At 44.7% G+C, this 13,376-nt stretch overlaps 1 protein-coding gene across 4 annotated transcripts in view; it reads left to right on the forward strand.

The window, feature by feature from the left end:
• Positions 1-13,376, forward strand: part of LOC137436726 (nesprin-1) — a 344,176-nt gene that overhangs the window by 23,253 nt on the left and 307,547 nt on the right. For all 4 annotated transcript variants that reach the window (XM_068130758.2, XM_078786725.1, XM_078786724.1 and 1 more), the window contains exons 2-3: positions 6,579-6,643; positions 8,341-8,466. In XM_068130758.2, the coding sequence (XP_067986859.2) occupies positions 6,611-6,643; positions 8,341-8,466 (159 nt within the window). In that variant the 5' untranslated portion in view covers positions 6,579-6,610. The remainder of the gene's footprint in view (positions 1-6,578; positions 6,644-8,340; positions 8,467-13,376) is intronic.

Below are 13,376 nucleotides of genomic sequence, written 5' to 3' on the forward strand. Positions count from 1 at the left end.
GAGGTTCAGTGATGTGTTGGGATTGCTGTGCTACCTCTGGCACTGGGTGCATTGAATGTGTGCATGGCATCATGAAATCAGGAGATTACCAAGGCATTTTGGATAACAATGTTCAACCCAATAACCCAATGTCAGAAAGCTGGGTCTCCATCGAATATATATATATATATATATATATATATATATATATATATATATATATATATATAATATTGTTACGGTTTTTAGAACCTTCACTTTGTAAATTTTGGCAAATGTTCCCTTATAAATAATCCCCTGTAAATACTCCCATCGTTGGCTAATGTTAAAGATCGCACCCTAGTTAGTCCATGTACAACACGTAGAGCACCATCGGACCTCTCTGTAGTTATCTCATTATTATGTGTTTTAGTTAAGGATCTGTTCCCAATAGTTGAATCTGCGTTGCATTAATCAAATAAGATAGGCCCCTTCAATTTCCCCAATCATCTCCCTCTCTTCAAAGTGCAGTAGCGGTAGGGCAGCGTTCACTGCCTCTTGTCTTGGTTTGATTGCTGGCCCCAAACCGCCATTACGCACGCGGTAATCTGGAGGAAAAAGGGGTGGAGTGGGTTCGAGCGCCAGGAACGAGGCGTGGCCTGTCAATGTCTCCTCAAGAGGTGGAGCCAGCGAGCCCTCGCCGGCCAACCAGGGCCGAGGTGAGCCGACCGGTAGGCGTGTCCTAGGAGCCGGCGGCTGGATACAAGAATGCCCAATAAAAGCGGCTGCGAGGGACTGCTTCGGGAGATGAGTGCGAAGGTCCGAAGTACGAGGTACCAGATGAGAACATGATGAATCGTAAGGCAGGAGAGGGGGTCCATTGACGACGACAATACGGCAGTATATACGCATTGTCCGACAGCATGAAACCGATACGTGCAGCTGCCGCCGGGTTTCGCCTCAAGCCCGGAGCGTGGACCGGAGCGTGGACTGGAGCAGCCCTCGACGCTGTGCATCTGCCCGGACCTTCCTGCCCTGCCATCTGCTCGGACCTTCTCCCCCTTCCAGCCATTCCTTCCTGCCATTCCCTATCCATGTAAGTCTGTTTGTTTGTCCGGGGTTGTAAGTAAGACTGTATAGTTAAGCTTGCCCTGTGTCCTTTTGCTCTGTATATTGCTTTCATTTCTTCTTCTTTTGGGTTTTTGTATATATAATTAATAAACCCACTCTTTGTTCTTCCCTTACTCTGGTTTCCTCTCATTCGATCGCCTCCGTCTTTTCTTCCAATTGAGTACCTGTGGCACGATTCGGCCAACCACTATAATCGGGTTTAGTCTCTTGTTAACGACCCGAGTCGCAGCTCGCTTCGCTCGGCGCATCCAATCACGCTGCGGCCCGGGTGGGAGTATCTCCTCGCTTACGGCCGGTGGTGGTAATTAGGTAGTAAGACGGATTGGGCTTACAACCCTACTCACCACCGACCGGAAGTGACGTCATACTTCCAGGACCGGCGGACGGCCAGCTTAACAAGACAAGGGGATTAACCCCCCCTTGCTAACGGGAGTGCCGTCCCCCGGATTCGTAACAATATATATATATATATATATATATAGATCTCCACACGTGGGTGGGCTTCAATAGATGGAACGGAGACCATCCAGCTTTCAATGTATCCACCATGTGTGTGTGTGTGTGTGTGTGTGTGTGTGTGTGTGTGTGTGTGTGTGTGTGTGTGTGTGTGTTTGTCAGCTCCATTATAAGTCTTAGAGCATGTATTTAAAAAATGCATTTTGCAACTTGAAAAAAAATAACGACTCACATCTGATCCCTGGGTACAAAACACAAATTCATTGTAGTTTCTTGTTCAATAAGTGTGCATATAAAATTAACGCTGGATTGTTGGTATGAGCAGTAAACAAAATGTTTCTGTAATACATTTTTTGCAATTAGTCAAGTTGACATGTGCAAGGAGCCCCTGCCTCGAGAGCAAGGCCTTTTCCCAGCAGATATAATTTTCATTGTATCTTGATGAAATGCATAACCTTTGCTAAATGGGCCAAACCTTTCTGGGGATAATTCATGTAAGGTAAGTCGATATCCGATGATGGCTCCCTGAGCTTTGACCATGATAGGAATGCCTTTACAAATGAATGAAAAATGGATTGCTGTGAAGTTTGTAGTTGGCATTAGTGCCATACGTTTTTATTGAAATACGAAGAATAGGAGTAGAAATACGAAGAAATACGAAGATCATGTGGTCAAGTTGATGTAACTCTTGTGGCTATTACTGAATAGTTTTGTTTTGACATTTTCGCCACAATAGAGGAATAAACTTCCTCTTTCTTCATTTGCTTGGAAGTAGCATTTGCAACAATTTTCAGGCCAGTGGAATCAAAGTGGAGCAAATCATGTTTGATACCACATGTATAAAATGGCATGAAATTCTTTTCCACATGGTTGTGTTAACGTATTGTTTGCTCCTGTTCAACACAAACTTATTAAAATATATCCGAACAGAACCCTAGCAATCAGTTTTGTCACCCTTATTGTCTTTTTGGGAAAATTTCACTGATGTTCTGTTTCATTATAACCCATTTATTTTGAAATACCCGCCGAACAAAAAACGACTCCTGCGAACAATTGACGACGCTTCCGAACCCCCGCGCATGTTTGGCGAACTTTTGGAGCCTAAAATACGAATGTTGGACTTTGCCATTTTTTCGACATTCGCATCCTTCGCGAACCGTTCGCGTGTCCCGTGAAAACACACCTTTAGAGAATGAGGCAAAATATTATTTGGTCTGATGAGATGAATGCAAAGAGCTATGTCTGGCAGACACTTAGCACAGATCATCACCCATATAACTCCGTCCCTCCCATGAATCATGGTGGTGGGCACATAATGCCATGGGGATGCTTTTCAGCGGCAGGGAATCGGGGACTTGTAAGGATAGAGGGAACTATGAATGGAGCCAAATAAAGGCAAATCCTTGAGGAGAACCTGCTTCAGAATGCAAAGGACCTTAGAGTGTGGCGAATATTTACGTTCCAACAGGAAAATGACCCCAAGCATACAGCCAAAGTAACACTGGAATGGCTTCAGAACAAGAACGTGAAAGTCCTTGAGTAGCCCAGCCAAAGCCCAGACTTTAATCCCATTGATAATCTGTCGAAAGACTTGAATATTGCTGTTTGCCGATGCTCCCCATCCAACTTGACAGAGCTTGAGCAAATCTGCAAGAAAGAATGGGAGAAACTCCCTAAATTCAGATGTGCAAAGCTGATACAGACAAACTCAAGAAGACTCGAAGCTGTAATCGCTGTCAAAGGTGCTTCTACGAAGTATTGACGCAGGGGGTTGAATACTTATGTAAATTAGATATTTATTTATTTTATTTTTAATTATCTTGTAAAAATTTCCAACAAAAAAAATTCCACTTTGACATTATCGGGTATTATGTGTTGATCAGTGTCCAAAAAAAATAAAATAAATTATTCAATCCATTTTAACTTCAGGCTGTAACACAACAAAATTTGAAAAAGTCAAAGCATGTGAATACTTTCTGAAGGCACGAAACATCCAACTCAGGCTAGCAGGATAACTCTATGTGCACTCGCCTCTGATCTGTCAAGCCTGGGTTCGAATCCCGACCTAGACATAAACTGTCACTCTGGTGTTGTGCATGTCGGGAGATGATGTAATTTACTGTGCTTTCAGTCAGCTGGGACATTAATCCTGTCTTTTAGCAGTTGTTACTAGTGACGTTACATATTCCATGATCATCTAAACCATGGGCCATTGTGTGCCAACATCCTGGCCAAATTCCAAATTCCTGCCCTTCTTCCTAAGAAACGTAACCTAACAAATGCAGATACAGATAATACTGACTGTTATGGTTTATTTGTTGTTTCAATCGATGTGGCCACACGTAAACATCTTTGTCCATTCTTACCCTCAGTCAATGTGTGTTTTTTCTCCTCGTGGTACTACCACCGATGTTCCTTTCCGACTTTCCATTGGTTATTACCGTTGGACGGAGGTCATGTATTCACCCCATGTATTTTGCATGTTTGTTTGCCTGTGAGCAGGATATCTCAAAAATTTATGGGCGGATTCGGACGAAACTTGGTAGACAGGTTGGTGTGTGACAAGGACCAATTGATTAGATTTTGATGAAGTTCCAGATATCTGGAACTTCATCCTGTCTGTGAACTGATTCTAGAATTTAAGTGATTCTTCACCATTCATAGATTGTGCTAAAACGACATATATCACAATATCTCAAAAAACGATGGACGGATTCGGATATTTCAAACTGTTGTGGAGAAATTATGACAAAAGTAGATGGATGAGTTGGTTAGGTGACAAGAACAAGCCGATTCCATTTTTGGTTGAGGTCCGGATCCACATCCACCATCGGTGGGATACAAAACGTAAACTGTTCAGCCTGGCAGAGGTATGCTCTCTACTGAGTGCCGTTCTAGTTCTTCATTGTATTTCTCATTTTAACCTTTTCTCAAAGAATCTAAGTGTTCCACATTTAGTAGTAATGGAGTTTTTTTTGCATACAAAGTCGAAGCTCTCTGCATTGGTTTTTTTTTCTAAAGTTTCAAATATACAGTATTACCTACTAGTGTTACCTTTCAGAGTTTAGACGTTCATCTTACCTTATGCCCCACAGTATGTGGTTGGTGGCTTATTAAGTATGAAATATTGGTCCAAGTCTTTCATGAACCAGGTCTGACATTTGACTGGAGCTGATCGAACAGGGTGGAAATTTGTAAGTTGTTCATTGTGCCAGCGATGACTCATTTACTCTTTGTGGAAGACGCCGTGCAATCTTTCACCTGCAAGAAGACGCCGTGCAAGGTCCCCAATGCCAAACAGGAAATTAGAGGTCTCCCCTGACATATCACGTGCCTTCGATACGGTCTGGCACCCCGCTCTGCTCACCAAACTCACCTCCTTTGGTATCCATGGAAATCTCCACGCATGGCTGGCGGACTTCCTCTCTAGTCGTAGTCAACGTGTGGCCCTGAATGGGTTTCTCTCATCTCCTCTTCCTGTTCAGGCTGGAGTTCCCCAAGGCAGTGTTCTGGGCCCTGTGCTTTTTCTGATCTTCATCAATGATCTCTCCGACTCTCTTGAAAATCCTCTCTATCTCTTTGCTGATGACTCCACTCTCTGCCGCCCCATTCCTCATCCCTCAGATCGGCAGTGTGCAGCCTCCTCACTCTCTGCAGACCTGGACAAAATCACAAACTGGGCAAACAAGTGGAACATGTCTTTCAATCCTGACAAATCTCACACTCTTACGATGTCTCTCTGAAAAGACCGACTGGACAACCCTCCCATCCACTTTCTGAATAATCCTCTCCAAGAAGTTCTGTCACTCAAGCTTTTGGGTCTCACTATCTGCCATGATCTTTCCTGGGAAACCACACTTCAAATCTGGCCTCCAAAGCCAGTCGCCGACTGGGCATCCTCCATCATGCGAAGTCCTTCCTTGGCACGCCTGAGCTCCTCACCACATATAAGGCTTTCATCCGCAGCTCAATGGAATACTGTTTTCCCCCTCTGGGCTGGTGCTTCTGCCTCACACCTAGCTCGTCTTCACGCTGTTGAAACCAAAGCGTTCAGAATCATTGGAATCTCCCGCGATGAAGCTACCTCCGAGGGCCTTTCACTTACTCACCACAGGCAGGTTGGTGGTCTTTCTGTCTTCTACGGACTCCTCTCTGGCCTTGCTCCTCCAGCTCTCTCTGGGCTCTGTCCCCCAAATATTCCTACAGGTCGCACAATATCTACCTGCAACCCTCTTATGGTTAAACTGCTAAAAGCAAGACTCTCTGCTCACCTTCACTCCTTCATTCCTCTTTTCTCCCGCCTCTGGAACAAACTCCCTCACTCTCTTTAATCCCACTCCTCCCTCCAGGTCTTTAAAACAGCTGTTCACCACCATCTCTTATCTTCCCCCATCCAAAACCTTGATCTTTTCTACCCCCACTAATTTCACCCCAAATCCACTTTTTTGAAATACCAACTTCTTTCCTGGAAGTCCTTGGTGTCCTTGTGTTTATACTTCTCCCACCCCCCCCCCGCCCCCCTTCCCACGCCGCCTCCCCCCAAGCCCTCTCCCTCCCACACATTCCCGATGTCCCTGCTCTCAAATGTTGTGTTTATGTGCTTCCCCTTCTCTCCCCATTTTGTCTACCGCTCCCCTTTTTATATACTTTATTTGTTTGTCTGATTGATTTGTTTGTGTGATAAATGTTAGCTCTTTCACGCGCCTCGATTCTGTATACAAAAAAAAACCAAAAAAAAAAACCTCTACCAACTAATGCTCGCAGATGGGACACCCAGTTTAATGGCCATCTGATGTACGGCACACTTTGTGATCCAATGCTCCGTCTGTGATTCATTAATCCCACAGTTTATAGTCGGGTCAGAATTCGAACCCAAACTCGACAGCTCACAGGTAAGTCCACGACCTCTGTACCATCCTGTAAGAACCTCCACTTAAGATGATGATGTAATTGAAGGTAATCTGTGATCAGAACGTAATCTATGGTGATATTCTCTTCTTCCGCCTTTTCCCCCCTCATCCCATGTCCTTCAGGATTATTATTGTGTGGGAAACATGCAGGAAGTATGAATAACCAACAGGAATCAGTTCTTAAACAGGCAAGTGTATCTCTTAAGACCATGTGTTTTGCTGGTACTCTGCAAGACACACAATTGATTGCTTCCAATAATAAATGCTATTAAGCTGTAGTTAATCTGTCAGGAAAGCAAATTGGGAAGATTATATTCCAGCTACATTTTGTCCCTTGTGCTAATGATTGAATTTTCCATTAGTGAAGATGGTAGGCAACTGTAGCACGGTGTGTGTGTGTGTGTGTGTGTGTGTGTGTGTGTGTGTGTGTGTGTGTGTGTGTGTGTGTGTGTGTGTGTGTGTGTGTGTGTGTGTGTGTGTGTGTGTGTGTGTTTTGTCATTGGTGGTTACACGGTATGTGTAGCACGGTGTGTGTGTGTGTGTGTGTGTGTGTGTGTGTGTGTGTGTGTGTGTGTGTGTGTGTGTGTGTGTGTGTGTGTGTGTGTGTGTGTGTGTGTGTGTGTGTGTACACAACATATGTGTAATTTGTCACACAAGACGTGTGTACACAGCATACCACTGTACAACATGTCACATATAAAATGTGTGTATACATTACAACATGTGCACTATATGTATAAATGTATATAACGCATAAAATTGATGTGTGAATACAATACATATGTATATGTATTCACACACAGTGTGTGTGTGTATGTGTGCCCGTGCATGCGTGTGTCATCACCACCAGTCCTCGACTTTCTCAGGCCTCAGTTCTACTCAGGTCTGCCAAATCTCAGCCCCTCCTCCCACTTGAGTCCGCCAAATCTCTGGCACCCCTTCCACACAGGTCCACCAATTTCCAGGCACCCTTCCCGACACGGGCCTGCCAAATCTCAGGCCCCCCTCTCCCACTCGGGTGCGCCAAATCCCAGGCCCCCCTTCCACTTGGGTCTGCCAAATCAAAATCCCCTTTCCACTCAGGTCTGCCAAATATCAGGCCACCCTTCCACTCGGGTCCACCAAATTTCAGGTCCCCCTTCCACTTGGGTCCACCAAATCTCAGCCCCTCTCCCACTCAATTCTGCCAAATCCCAGGCCCCCCTCCCACTCGGGCCCACCAAATCTCAGCCCCCCCTCCCCTTCCACTCAGGTCTGCAAAATCAATGTCCCCCTTTCCACTCAGGTCCGCCAAATCTCAGGCCCCCTTTCCACTTTGGTCAGCCAAATCTCAGGCCACCCTTACTCGTGTGTGTGTGTGTGTGTGTGTGTGTGTGTGTGTGTGTGTGTGTGTGTGTGTGTGTGTGTGTGTGTGTGTGTGTGTGTTTTAAGTATCCATAGTGGGGGGTCATAAAAGAGCTGGTAATAAAAAAATGGACCATGACATAATAGAAGAAAAAGAACAGCAGGAATAGTGGGGGGGGGGGGGGGGGTGAATGGGGGAACAACACCTACAGCAGCGTAAAGGGAAAAAATTGGAAATCTGGAGGATAAAAGAACACTGGGAAGAACGAGGGTAAGGGGAGTGGGGGATTACTTCATAGAATAAAACTTTTGTTTGATAAAACGTTGATGCTTTTAGTTGATGAAATGGATTGTTTCTATTTTACACCTACATTAGCCTTCACAGAGTTGAGTATTCCATAGTAGAGACATTTATAGGCGACTGTGATAATTTTTACAACCTTTCGTAATGTGTAAGAGAGAGCAAGGTCAAATTGAAGGCTGTGATAATTTGCTGTTGCGTATGGTAATTTATTTTGTGGTTCATTTGCCCTTCACCTAGAATGAAGAAAGCACTTCGGATTTTGCATTCGCTTTGATAAAGGAGATCACGGCTTCACTGGAGCATATCAGGCAGTGGCTGCTGGAAAAATCTGATGATATTATTAAAGCCCAAGAGGATCAGAAGGTTGGCCTGCAAAATTGCACAAAACTGTCATATTTAAGAGCAGCCAATTTATGGCTTGCTCAGAACATCTTTTTGGTTTGTGTGTTTTGTGTTTTATTGCTTGCTTTATCTGTGTTACTGCTGCTGCTAATAAAATGGCTAATTGGTCATCCTAATCTGCATCTGGTCACTGTCTGTCAGAAATATAACATAGCCTGATCTAATTTGTATAAGCAAGTGCTGTATTTAATGTTTGGAAGCAAAACAAACATGACATGCACAACAAAACACCGGACGGGACATGTGGGAAGGCTAGTGACAGACGATAAACAGATACGCAAGTGTAATCAACAATTAACACGCTTGATGTCACACATGTGGTCAATTGAAGTGTTACAGAAAATTTACCTTGTTACGCCAGAGGAAATAAAAAATGTAAATATGCGCCATGGGCATGCTATGAATACAATTCCTGTTCATTTAGCCACCAAAGTTTATACACAGAGAAGTACACCTAACTGGCCGGGATCTCATGTTTGAGACTGCACACTGGATGGGAAGTGGGTGGCCATCGATACACAATACATGGTTGACTTTAGTTGAAAACATCCAGTAAAGAGTCAATTACTATTTGATTCTTGTACTTTTAATTTGTGGAGAGGGTCAAAAATCCATAGATACATAACGTGACCAACTTCCCTGCCAATGTCTCGTGCTCTTCTTCTGCTCCAATTGGTTAATCTGATCATGTGGTTATGAAGGTCAACATCTCTCTGGTTATTCTCAGAAAGCTTCCGCAACACTAGTATTCACTAGTTAACTGCAACACTAGTACTGCTGTGAAGCAGCCAAACTTGAAGGCTAAGTCATAGCGGTGCATTCGCAGGCCGCTCCTGCAGGATCCATTGGCTGTCGCCATGCTGCGGGCCAGTTTGTGCAGAACAATAACATTTATATGGAAGACTGTGCGGTGAAGGATCCTGCGAGATCCTGCGAGATGCTCACTCCTGCGAGATCGATCGTCTATCTTATGAGAATGCAATCTGCCCTCGGGGCATATGACAAATGAAGCCCCAATGAGCCACCTACCAATAATGGAACTAAGGGCACTTCATAAACTGATGAAATATTTCCATATGCTTGTCGAATTTATTGTGATCTACAGACTAAATACAGACACAGTGAACTAATATAGCAATTTTTGGCAAACAGGACGACTAATTGGTCCATCAGCAAAGCGACAGGTAGGCTCTGCTAGTATTCTAGTAATATGGATAACTACTTGATGACTAGCTCTGAGCTTGGGTCACATGGGTCTGGCTTTAAATCATCAAATCAACAGGTAACTCTCTCCCGGTAAGTGTCGGTACGGCATCGTGTTTCAGCAATTTCTGAGGCTTGTTTCCCAGGTAGTGAGCCTGTTTATCAAATACGAATGCTGACAGCTCAAAGTGATCTTCACAAACAACACGATATTTTTCAATGAGCATTTTGATGTTTAATTTTGTTGTTCTTAGGTTTTTCAACCACAAAGGGCACGATCGGTGACAATCTTTTCATGGGTCAGGGATGAGTGCTACGGACAAATTTCTCGACGATTAGAACAATTAAAATCTTGGCACATCGGCATCTTGTGCGCGAGAATAACTTGTGATGAAACGCAGACGTACTCGTCCATCAATGAGTTGTGCAACTTTCACTTCATGTGAATCGACGGAAGTAGCTATTTTCATAACGGAAGTGCAAATAGTCTAATTTTAAGACACAATTATCTGGCTTATGTTCCCAAACAAAATTATGTTGTGCTAATGGATCAGGGATATCATCCTCTAAAACATATCTCTTTTAAAAAATTCATGACTGTATCCCTTTAATTACAGACCTTTTTTATGTAGAAGGCTCCAGTCACGGACTATATAGTCCTCATCGAGGCCAGGCCTTAAGTAAAAGAGCTGCATTGATAGAAAAGTGAAGAAAGAGAGAATAGTCCAAGAGTTTTGAGGAAAATAGAGAGAATGTAATGGTGAGGAGTGAAAATGAGTAAGAAAAGTGTATGATGTTTGTTTCCAAGAAAGAGGTTGAAGCCAGCCCTGTAGCTATAGTTTGAGTGAGACAGGAAGTAAGACCAGCAATCCTGACACGGAGAGTGCAACATGGTTCCGGCCACTACTGTAACGCTCCTAAGTCAGAACGGTAGTACTACCCTAAGCGGTTGCTGTCTACAGCCTACTACCTAAGATTACTTCCAATACGATTACTCACTTAATTTTATCAATTAATTTTATTGAGACCTGTACCTACAATATGTTTGGAATTTATTTTCTCTGGACTGCATACTTGATGCTGTATGGTATGAACTCAGGTGCTGCAAAGTATCAGATAACTCTAACATATTCCATGGACAAAAACAAAACAAAATATAGTACTAAGGTTATCTGTGAATAGTGATTGTAGGGGAGAATAAACAGATATTTCCAATGGTGGAAAAGACGTATACAGCCAAGTTGGAAGCAAAACACAGGTTTATTCACAATGTACAATGGCCAGAGAAAAGAGAGACACAGGATAGAAACTTAACCGTTCTTAACTTAATTCCCGGAAAAGGGCCCTCCGACTCACGCGGGGAAAGGAAGGAAGAAGAGGACACGCTCAAAGCGCGGCCGCTTGGTGCAGCTCGCCCCGGACAGCTCGTTGGGCGTTCCCCTTAGTGATGTTCGTAGCCGGGACGTCGGCCTCCAGTCGTGCACGCACGGGACTCTCCACAGCGTGTCCCGAAGTCGGCAAGGCAAACGTGCACGTGCAGTGCACCCAGGCAGGGAGATCGTTAGAGTATAGGGCCACAGGAGAGATCGTCCTGCGAGGGCGTTTATAACAGGGCAGCAGAGAGCAGGGCAGAACGCAGAGAGCTCGAGCTTCGACCTTCAGGGCAGAGAGAGAGTTTGGGAGTCCGGGGCCGGGTTTTTAGCCCCTCCCCCCCCCCCCCCGGAGTCCCACTAGAATGTTCCAAGGACCTCCCCTGGCCGCCGTTGCTGGCCACTCCCCTTTAGCTCCCATTGGCTGCCGTTGTTGGCCACTCCCCTTTAGCTCCCATTGGCTGTTTGCCACTTACCAGCCACTCCCTCTGGCTCCTCCCTCGGGCCTCCTAGACTTGTCCCAGGCCCAGCACATGGCATTTCAGGCCCAGTGAGGTCTACCCTTACTTACCTGTCTCAACGCATACTAACACTGGGAAGGAGACTATACTTAACATTTAATAAGAAATAACTGAACTAAAGCGAGGCTACATGTTGTGGTGCAACTAACTAAAGAGGGGGCTGCCTTTATTTCTCAAAACCACAACAATATTTTCTCCTCCTGACTCTTTTTCAACACCACTGAAGTGTCAAATCGACCTAGATCCTTTTTATGTGTGACCACTCCTAACTCCATACAGACCATTACCCTCCACAGGAGCACCAGCCACAGAATTGATCTTAACCACCTGTTGTGAACTGGTCCATTTACAGTTCTTCACTTCGTATTCGGTTTACGTCAAACCTTGTACTCAATGCACAGATATCCACAACAAAACAGGAATCTGGAATGCATATATAATATTGTTGTTTATAACCTATATTTAGCTTGTTAAGAAAGTAAGTTAAAACATGTAAGAGTAAAGGCTTCAAGTTGGGTTGAGTAGCATATCAATATATATGGTGGCACTCATTTGACCTACTGAGAGTAAGCTATTGTAAATGTGACCATGGCAGAATCTAATAAAACCACCGTTTAGAGGCCATTTTTCCCCACAAAGCAGGGGTTGGCCTTTTTCGGGGACCGTGGTTGTTGTTGTTATTTTGGTCCCCTTTTTGAAGCAATGTTTTACGGCCAGATGCCCTTCCTGCCGCCAACCCTGTTTGTCGCCTTTTTACGACACACAGGGAATTACCAGTGAAGTGGTACTCAATTAGCCGACCTTGGAAGGATGACAGGCTGAGTCAACCCCCCTGGCATTAATTCAGCGATCGACCGGGATTTGAACCTAGGATCCTTGGATCCTAAGCTGGCACCCTAGCCGCTAGCCCAACACCAGGCTCATGGCAGAATCTAATGTAATATACAATTTCTGTGCATGTATTGTTGTACTGTGTTATTATGAGAATGCATGTATGAGAGATGGGTAAATTCTGGAGAAGTGAAGTACAGGGTTAATTGTGCCGATATGGAAGGGGAAGGGGGATGTTCCCCTTCCGGGGAAGATCCGGGGAAGTATAGGGGCATTGCATTCCTTAGTCGTGCCATGAAGGTGCTGGAGAGGGTTCCAGATAGGAGGATAAGGGAGAATGTGGAGAAGGATATCGGAGAAGAGCAGCAGTGGTTTTGAAAGGGTAGGGAACGACAGATGGGTTGTTTGTGCTGAGACAGCTGGTGGAGAAGAGGTTCGAGGTATAAGGTGAAATGGCATTGGGATTTGTGGATCTGGAGAAGGCCTACGACACTGTCCCGAGAGAGATTGTGATGGCGATACTGAGATCGATGGGAATGCTGGAGGCAGAAGTGAGGTTGGTGAAAGGGATGTAGAAGGGAACGAAGGGAAGAGTTTTGGTTGGTACTGGGATGTCAGTGGAGTTAAATGCGAACATCAGTTTGAGGCAGGGAAGCGCTCCCAGCCCACTCCTGTTTATCATGGTGATGGAGTTGGGAAGCAGGAAGGTAAACATGAGGGGTAGTATGGGGCATTGTTGTATGCGGATGATCTTGCTGTTGTGGTGTAAAGTGGGTGGGCGTTGCAGGAAGTACTGGGAGAGTAGAACGAGGCATTTGAGAAACATGGGCTGAAAATGAGCATGGCGAAGATGGAGGTAATTGGGGGTTGGGCAGCATAGAAAGGAAATGAATATCAGGTTGGAGGGGAAAGAGATTAGACAAGGAAATAAGTTTGAGTATCTGGG

Source organism: Myxine glutinosa, chromosome 11 (genome assembly GCF_964187855.1).
Source record: "Myxine glutinosa chromosome 11, kmMyxGlut1.1, whole genome shotgun sequence".
Lineage (NCBI taxonomy): Eukaryota > Metazoa > Chordata > Myxini > Myxiniformes > Myxinidae > Myxine > Myxine glutinosa.